This window comes from Gracilinanus agilis, chromosome 3 (assembly GCF_016433145.1).
Source record: "Gracilinanus agilis isolate LMUSP501 chromosome 3, AgileGrace, whole genome shotgun sequence".
Lineage (NCBI taxonomy): Eukaryota > Metazoa > Chordata > Mammalia > Didelphimorphia > Didelphidae > Gracilinanus > Gracilinanus agilis.
In genome coordinates, this window is record NC_058132.1 from 269,111,800 (window position 1) to 269,121,932 (window position 10,133).

General features: G+C 38.4%; 1 protein-coding gene across 1 annotated transcript in view; it reads left to right on the forward strand.

The window, feature by feature from the left end:
• LOC123239297 (cytohesin 1 interacting protein) overlaps nucleotides 1-10,133 on the forward strand; it is a 51,292-nt gene that overhangs the window by 33,162 nt on the left and 7,997 nt on the right. Inside the window, exon 7 of the mRNA XM_044666579.1 lies at nucleotides 8,622-8,688. Coding sequence (XP_044522514.1) covers nucleotides 8,622-8,688 — 67 coding nt within the window. The remainder of the gene's footprint in view (nucleotides 1-8,621; nucleotides 8,689-10,133) is intronic.

Consider the following 10,133-nt stretch of genomic DNA (forward strand, 5'->3'; position numbering starts at 1 on the left):
CAGAAACTGTCTTAACCAGAAAACACTAGATCCCTTTACCAAGTAGAGAGATGTGGCAGTCAAAGGCAAAAACTCCCAATCACCTCATCCTTGTTCTAGCTCTGGAGAATAACATATTGCTTACTTCTTCAAATATCTCTAAAAAAATCTAGATAAAAGTGGAAAAAAGCCTCCATTCGGAAACCAGAAATCAAAATGTCTGTATAATTGCTGAGCTCTATATAGTTTTCTCTTAATCTTAGAAATGTTATAATGGTTAGGTACTAGGGTGAATTACCTGGCAAATAGGATTACTCCACACTAGAGTAACTTACTGAGAGGGAAAAGTGAAATGGTCTTTGCTAGAGACATGAAAAAGTAGAATAGATTGCCAACTTTTCAGAATTAGGTCTAGTAGAAGTGAATACAAATCAACAGAAAGTTTGGTTTGAGACTCAGATGGATCACATCCTCTGTTTTCATAGAAGAGAATGGTAGGAAGATGGAAAATAGAATTAATTTTGCAGCGTTTCTTTAATTACCTATTTTATGCATTAGTGATTGAGAAATCATTGGTTTGGATATTAACACCTCATTTCCTCATCTCTTTGAAGTGACATTGAAATGTCACTTAAGGAGACAGAGTCATGAAGAGTAGCAGGACTAGACAAAGTATATACTGAGGAAATCTGTATGGGAACAAACACAGTGTTGAGAATATTGAGGGCTCATTTTACAAGATACTTCAGGGAAGGGAAGATAGTAAAAGAATTGAATCATGGACTCCATTTGCCCACAAAAAAGTATTGAGAGAATATCCTAATTGCATTCTCATCTTTATAAAATATTTATGACATTCACACGTTTCAATGATATCCTTGATGAAAATACGAGTGGGAATGTCCAATTTTTTATAAATTATTATCTGTAGTAGACCATATCTTTAATGTTATATAACTGACTGAGACATATGTATTGTGCAAAATTCGATTATACTTTTTGATTATGAAAGAATTTTGACTCAGTAGGATAAAATTCAACTTTAAAAGCTTGCTCCCAACAAGGACCTGTATATGTGCCTGTATAATATAAAAATCACTCAAGATCCTTTGAGAAATGAGTTAACAGAATTAAGTCTGTTCAGTGACCCTCTGATTATTAATGTCAAATAAAGCATAAAACATTGAAATGTGTGCTTATCAAAGGTATGAACTGAGAATGTCCCTACACAAAGTCATAATGGAAAAGGAAATTTTTGTAGACTATGAGGCTATCCATAAATTCTTGTTTGTGGATAATATTGTGAGGATTGTTTAGAATTCCAGAATTCTAAAGTATGTCCAGAGCTCAATAGTCCTTCTGTTTTGTAATGCAGGATTTATGCAAGAGCTCTTGCATTTGCAATATTACCCTAGGCAATCCTGTCAGTTAGTAGAATGGAACTCTGGCAGGGCAGGTGCCAGTCCCAGGAGCTGACAGTTGAGCTGGGACTATAAAAACCCTTGCAAAACCAACCTGGGGGTTCTGATTTCCTTGACCTCACCCAGACACCCAGCTACCCCTTGACTTCCTCTTGGGGACCCCAGGTTGAGGGAGGTGGAACGTGGGCAGGATTAAGATTAGGGCAGCCTAGCAACAGGGACACCCCTAAACCAACTTAACAACTATATCTGTTTAGCTGGTGGATCAAACAACATCAGGGCAGTGTCAGATTATCTCTGGCTGAGAGCTGGTTCCCTCAGCCTGACCCTACCTTCTAGGTCCATTGCCAAGACTTGCCAGTCACCCCTAGCAACAGCTTCTCAAGACCCTAAATCCTCTTACCTCAGTTTTCCCCTTCTTGTTAAAATAAAACCCTTAGCCTGAATCCGAGAGTTTCTGTAATTATTATAACATCATCTTGGGCTAAGGGTTTTATATGCAAATGACTCCCTTTCTTACATACTGATCCTGCATTGTTAACTTCCTGCTCTAGATGTGTATCTTTTTAAAAAATTTTTTAAACATTTATTAACATTCATTTTTAACATGGTTACATGATTCATGCTCCTACTTTCCCCTTCACCCCCCCACAACCCCCCACCCATGGCCGATGCACTTTTTCACTGGTTTTAACATGTGTCATTGATCAAGACCTATTTCCAAATTCTAGATGTATATCTTGATTTTCCATTAAAATCTCAAACACAACATGGACAAAAATGGAGCTCATTCTATTTACCCTTAAATTCATACCTTCTCTAAGCTTCCCTGTTTTTGGTGATCATGGGCACCATCATCCCTGCAATCACCCAGGTTAAAAACCTTGAAATCATTGTTGATTCTTTCTTATCAACTTCCAAATTCATTTAGCGCCCATATTACATCTACTAAGATTCCATAGTATGTCAGTTCAATCTCAATAACATCTGTCACATCTGTTTCCTTTACTCTATTCTAACACTCTAATTCAGGTCCTCATTACTGCTCACCTGGACTATTTCAATAGCTCATGAATTTCCCTGCTTCTCCTCTCTAATTCATTCTTTACACAGCTGCCAAAGTAATATTCAAGGTTCTGATCTGACTGAGTTGCCACCTCTAGTCAAAAATATTCATATGATACTCCTTTTGCTAAAAGAATAAATGCTGGCTTCTCCACATCAAAAACCCTCCACAATCTGGCTTCAATTTACCTATCTTATTTTTTTATTCTAAAATTAAATACTATCCTCTACCCCATGGATATTTCCATATACATTAGAGAACACATGAGAGGACTGGATAACAAACTGTGGCTCTCTATTTTGTACTGCATGTATGTGCATTTTGCAATTTATTTCAAAGCTGTTGATTGTGCTTCCTTCTGAACTTTTTTTTTCTTCTGTATATTTAAAACATATTTTCAGTGGTCCTTTTTTTTTTTTGAGGACATCTCTCTTGCTACACTAACATTTTTTTATACTCTCCCTTTTCTTGCCCCTTTTAAAGCTGTCAGAGTAGAACTAATCCATAGTTAGATTCTCTATTTAACTCTTTCATACCCTTTAAAGATATCGAAGTTCTGAAGGAACATATTTTTCTTCTTTTCCTTTTGGAATGTTTGTACTACATCATCTTTCAAGTATCTGTGTAGTCATCTTCCCTTCTGATTTTAGTTTCTTCCCTGTTGATTTATCTTGATTTCTAGATTTTTTTATTGTGTTTTGTTCTTCTTGATACTTTTGGTGGTTCTTGTTTCTTTTTTCATTTTCTTTTTTTCTTTTACTTATTTTCTGGCCTCAAGACTGACTTTTTTTTCCTTTTACTTATTTTCTGACCTCAAAACTGACTTAGCCTTTTTGTATATCAGAAATTCTTTGGGGACATGGCATTCTTTAGCTGGATTACATTTCCCTTTCCTTCACGGCTGGCATAGTTTTGAATACTGCTGCCCTGTCCAAGTTCTTTCTGTTCTCTAAGTGTGGCTGCCCTAGGCAGAGTATAGTCTCTCCATCCTTTTCAGTTAGCTGGGGGAAGTTGAGGTTTTTGTCATAGAATGGTGAGATATCAGCAGAGGCAGGGTATACTGGGTGAGACAGCAGCAATAGCAGCAGTTAAACTGATGAGTAGGTCCCAGAGCACAAGCTGGTATGTATGGACCTGTGCCCTACTGCTGTGTAAAGTCTGGCAGGGAGGGGGATGGTAATGTCACACATGATTAAAGTTCTCAGGTGATAATTACCTTGTTGGGTACTGGTTTCCTAGTCTTTGGAGAAATCTGTGATTGTTCAACCTCTAGTGTACAACTCCTTTTTTTTGAGAGTTTTTTTAGAGTTAGTAGAGACTAGAGAAAATACCCATTTCACTGTGTTGGTGAGGGCATCAAGAAGTTGAAACCTTGCAGATTGTAATGACTACAAGATGGGGAAAACATCATCCTTTCGGTGCAAGATATTCTCCCAGCCATGTCATATCAACATCATCTGAAGAATAAAAGTTGTAGGTGACCCAAAGGGTAGGAGAGATGCATAGTCTTTGCAAGTAAGTTTCTGTATATCTCCAATGATGACTTATTTGCAACAAGTTATTTAAGGGATGTTATTGAAGAAATGAAAAATAGGCAACCTAGTTAGGCAAGAAGAGCAAGGGATAACAGTTGATAAATTCAAGTACTGTAGAGATACCCACATAAGACAAAAAGACTTACGGGAAGGACACCAATAGCATAGATTTGTCAGTTACTCCCTTTCTCATTATACTTCAGTGGCTCCTTATTGCCTCTAGAATAAAACATAACCTCTCTCTGGCGTTTAAATTTCTTGACAACCTGCCCTCAGCATATCTTTCTAGCTTCATACATTATTTCCCTTTTGACACTCTATAGCACAGCCAAATTGGGCTTCTCATTTTTCACAAGGACCACTCCCATAACACAGCATAACAAATACACAACGTTGTTGCAATGTACACCAACAGAGGGAATTCTCACATAAGTGAGACCATTTATCTGCTAAAGAATGAAAGAAAAGCCTCTTCCCTGTGTTGTGACTTCATATAGATCCTAGGCATAGATGACATTCCCAGGCCTTTTGCACTGGCCTCCTCACCTCCACTTTCTAGAGACCCTCTCTTCCTTGAAGACACACCTGAAGCACTGCCTTCTGCATGAAGCCTTTCCTGGCATTCCCAAATGTTGGTTTCTGCTTTCCTTATCTCGGATCCATTTTGTATTTAGCCTGGGAATATGTTTTCTTTCCCTGTTTCTATATATACATATTGCCTTCCCCAGTAGAATCTTGAGATTAAAGATTGTTTCAATTTTTGTATTTGTTCCCAGTTCCTAGCAGTGTCTGGCAAATCATAGGTAACAAATACACAAGATTATTGCAGTGTCCACAGACAGAGGGAATACTCATGTAAGTGAGATTATATATCTGTCAAAGAATGAAAGAAAAGACTATTCCTTGGGTCATACCTGCAAATGGGGTCGTTTTAGACCCCAGGCATGGGTGATATTAACGTTTTTTGTAGCCTGCTTGTGATTGTCTTTTCTGTTAGCCCACAGACTCTCCTTTAGGATAAAAGTATCTTTAAAGAACTTTGTATGTAAAACTGTATAGCTTACTTTAAAAAAAAAATACTACATTATAAATTCAACCTGTTACTTTTAGAACTGCCCTTCTTGAATCTGTTTTACTAAAGGCAATTTTTTTAGAACTAATGGTCTTGAGATCAGAGATCTAAAACTGGAGGTAATCTCTGGAGTTGTCTGTTCTGCCACCTTCATTTTACAGATGAATTAACTGAGGTGCGAGGAGTTTAAGTGACTTGTTTAAGGTCACACAGTATCTGATCTGTCTTCATAGAGTTTACTTTTACTTCTACTTCAATTTTGGGAACTATTAAATAAAGTTCACCAGATAAATAGTAATAGTAAAAAAAAAACCCTAGAAAACTCTTACTCTGTTAATTAGTTGCAGTGGCTCTTGGGCAAGTTACTTTAATTTCTGAGTTTCAATTTCCCCAATTGTAGAATGAGGCTAACCATTCTTTTCTGCCCACTATAGTGGTGGAGATGATTCAGCTGAGATCCTACATTCGAAAGCCCTTTGAAAAGCACCGATCACAGACAGTGCTCTCTAAGGATGAAGTGGCATGAATATTGTTTAAAATGTCATTATTCTGTGCCTGTGTTTCTGAGCTGAAGATTTTGGCCCTTTCCCTACAAGTGGATGCCTCTGTCCTTGCCAGAATATTTCCCAGAAAGTCAGGGAGTTGATGGAATGGAATTTGCATATTCAAATCAGATACTTTTTTCTTATTTCTGTATCAATAAAGGAGTTTGAATCAGGCCCCTCTACACAGATATCACACCAAGGGAGCTACAGGATCTATAGAGAAGAGGAGAATTTGGACATAAATTAACCAAAGCTCTGGATTAAACTAGCAAATTCTCTGTAACTTCCTTTGATACTCCTCCCCCCAACTAACCCCCCCCCCCATCTCCTTTCAACTTAAGTGACTACTTGTATTTTACTGCTTGGTCCACAGAAACTGTTGAGATCTAGTGACTAGAAAAAAATTTTTTTAATCTGTTTAACCTAGCTGGCAGGCTCTGGCTTGCTCTATCTGGACAGTAAAGCCAAAAGTGAGAGGCAGTATGGCTTAGTGGAAATGACCCTAGCTATGAATTCAGAGAGATCTGGCTTTAAATTTTGCCTCCTCTGACATACTCTAGTGGGGAAAACCAGGGAAGATAACTTAAAACTATAAATGTGGGTCCAGAAGGGTGTGTAGGAGACAGGAATGACAAAAGATGGGGACTTGACAAGTTAGGGAGACTGGGTTTAACTGCTAAGGAAAATGTCTGTTAACAGAAGTGGCAGTTAGACCTAACTGTCACCCTGTACCATCTAGACAAGGGGCCTATGTAAACTAGCAAGCAAATGACAAGGGGATTTGTAACAAATTTAATTAAGGGAACTATGGTAAAGGATGGGAATAGGGGTTTCTACACTTCCAGACTAAAGGCAAACCACAGGGTCAGGGGAGGGACTTATCTATACTCAACTGAGACCTAAGCAAGACAAGGCCCAGAGAATAGCAGGACTGAAGTGGGTATCCTCACAGTAGGGTCCTGACACACTCCAGCAATGCTGCAGCTCCTCCAGGACCACTAGCTGCACTCTTTCAGGTGGGTAGATTCTGGGAGCTGATCCAGCCCAAGTTAACCTGCAACTCAGGTTGGGATTAACAGTCTCTACCAAAAATCTCCTACAAGTAGATGACAGTCTTCCTTGAGGATCCCAAGGAATCAGGGGACAAACTCCACTTTCTCTGAGGTCTCCCAGGGTCAGTTACAACTTGTCCCAACCACCATGGAGTCTGCCTCAGAGAGAGAGAGAGGCCACACTTCCTGCTTCCCCATTCCATTTGGAATTCTCAAGCTTTTCCTGCTAGGTCTCCTAAATAATAACTAAGTAATCCTCCTCACAACAATACACACACACACACACACTGTGTGATCATGGACAAGTCTTTTAAACTCTCAGTTCCTCAGGAAAATCTTTAAGACTACAAGAGACTTTTAAGTTACTAATTAGTTACTAATCTGCATTAATGGAAGCAATTTCCACAGCATAAGATAGCCATACCAATGAAATTATGGGTCCAAGACCAAAAAGTACACTGTAACTTCCCCCACTTTCATAGCTTGCTTGGTACACCCTATTCTATGTCAGGAAGTGAAGGGGTCTTGGTGGTGGGATCTCTATGGGTGTGGGGCCGTGGAACATGTGCCAAATTTCCCTGTGGGTCTCGGTGCCTTAGGACCGTGGGTATGACCTCATAGTATAGTCACTGCTGAACTGGCAACACAAACTATGATTCAAGCAGTGAGGCAAACTCATAGTCACCACTATCTTAATCTAGAAAGAACTAGAAATGAACCAAGCCAGGCCTTTTATTGCTCTGATTAACAAGAGCGTGGTAGCTACCTAGTGTATTGGCAGACAGAAGTACTGCTGTAAAATATGTCACTATTCGGTTATCTGACCTTGGAAAATTAAGGTTGATCAGTGTGCAGAATCTATAGAAATTCAGAAATAAGCTTAGTTGCCTTTGGCAACTTCCTTGTGAACTCATCCTTTCTCCCTACTTTTTATGTTTTGCTTTCTAGTCTGTACCTTCCCTCATAATATATTTTGCATAAAAAGCCCCCATGGTACCAACATGACCTTCATCTCATTGGCATATATTGTCACAGGCCAAAATATGTCATCTGACATCCTAGTCTCTTCCTTTATTTAACAAGAATCTTCCTATGTAAGGGAGGTGATTTGGGTGCAGGAAAGCTACTTACCTAAAGTAAAGACCCAACTGGTAATGTTTTTAATTACACACATGTGCAATACATACATACCTACAGACATACAAAGAAAGGAGGGAAAGTTCATTACAAAATCCTACTTCTTTGAAGTAAACTGCTACAATATCATGTAGCAATGGAAAGAGGGCTGGTCTGAGAATCAGAGAATCTCAGTTTTAGCCGCCTCCTCCCTGATTCTGAAGACCAAATCCATTCTCCTTTGACATTTAGAGGTCTTCAGAACCTGGTCCCATTCTAAATTTTGTACCTTATTATATACATCACTCCCTCTCATATACTAGAGTTTACATTTGATCTTTTCTGTTGCTCTCCACATATGACACCCTCCGAGTCTTTGCACTGGTTGTTTCCGTTGTCTGTTATGTACTGCCTTCCACTTCTATCACTTGGTATATCTGATTTCTTTCAAGACTCAACTGGAGTTACAGAGGTTTTTACTGTTCCGCCTCGCTTCTGGTTCTCACCCAGCTCTCCATTCCCCAACAAAAGGTTATCTTAAACTGTTTTGTGTGTGTTGGGTGTGTTGCTATAAATGTGTATTGGAGAGCTTCTCCAGAATAGAAGTTCCTTGAGGGCAGGATCTGTTTGACTTTAGTTATTGTGTCCTCATAGGCTAGCACAATATCTATCATATATCAGGTGCTGATTAAGTGAAGGCATAATTCCATCACTTACTATGCAACTGAAGGCAGGTCGCCAGGTGAGTTCACCTCTCTCTTCTCTGAACTCAGTATCATGTGAGTCTTCAGAATTCTTTACTAATTAGCAATTTCTTTTTTCTCTTTTCTTGTAGCGAACCTTGCAGGGAAAATGGGAGGAGTTCCAAGCTTTGCAGTTACAGGAACAGCGCCTGCTTCACGGTAAGTGCTGGTTTCCTGCTCAGAAACCACAATCTCATCTTATTATTTGCACAGGGCCTTCAGCAGAAATTGATGCTAAGGTTTTTGAAGGTCATTGTCATTTAAGGAAGACTTACACTAGCAATGATATCATTTACCCTTCTCTAACATGCAAATATATTTTTGTAGTAGAGATGGATGGATAGTAACTTGGAAAATTGTTGTTGATTCCTGATTCTTTAGCTACAAAATTGTATACCTGGGAAAATTTGTGGAAAGTGTTCCATAGGTTGGTCAGGATATCCCATTCTGAAAGTACAAATTGGCAATTGGACTTGGGAATGTACCTTTTTTTGATATTCTAGTATTTTTATTTGATATTCTAGTATATCTGGAGTGGCTTTTCTTCATGGTTTCCATTTAGGAGAAAAATAATAGATCTGGAAAGAACATTAGAAAACATTATGTTGTATTGAAAAGCAGAAAACTTTGTTGCATTTGAATTGGAAAGAAGTATTTAAGCTATGGTTTTGCTATTTACTATTTTTGCTATATTAAATCTAGGTGGCTCAGAGGATAGAGAACTGGGCCAGGAGTCAGGGAGAGGTAGTATTATTATTCAGTTTCTATACTTGTATATTTGACAAGCTGCTTCTATCTAGTTTATCTTTGGCACCCAAGTTAAATGATTTCTTTGAATCAAAGAGCATTAGTTGGCTTTGATTCATTTCAAAATCATTTTTGGTCATTCTAGGCCCTGAATTATGATGTTAGGAAATTGAGACCAAATTCCTTTATTCAGTATCTCTTCCCTCACCCCCATCCCACAGGTTGATTAAATCATCTTTCTTTGTCCTTAGAAAGATCTCATTCACTCACTTGATGGGGACTCTAGACTAGACTCCTGAGTCAGGATGATAGATGAAACAGATCTATCCCATAGATCCCCCCATGACCACAAAAGTTAATCAGGGTAGCTTAGTAATCCAGAACTGGATAGGCATCCTTAGATGCCAAAGCTAGGTATATATATATGGACAATGGGTCTTATGCTTGCAGATGACCAGTGGGTCATTCAAGCACTCCTGGGGGGAGAGAAGGTGGGAGAAGGGTAATGTTCATCTTGAATTCTTTATCAAATGAAGCAATACCAAGGCTGTGAAATAATTCTAACATCTTAGTTTCCCTTTATCATCTTCATACTTAAATAACATAAGAGATAGTCAAAATAGAGAAATAATATATTATCAAAACTACTTCTAAGACAGAACTTTAGGAGACTAAAGCACAAGCTAGTATTCATTTCATTAAGGGTTCACTTATTCTAGCTCTTTCTGACAATAGGGTAGGGATCCATTTCTAAGGATAGTCTAGTATATATATATATATATATACATGCATATATATAAATATAAAATATGGCCTTTATAGAATATTACTTGAAGAAAGTATTACCTGCAACTCAC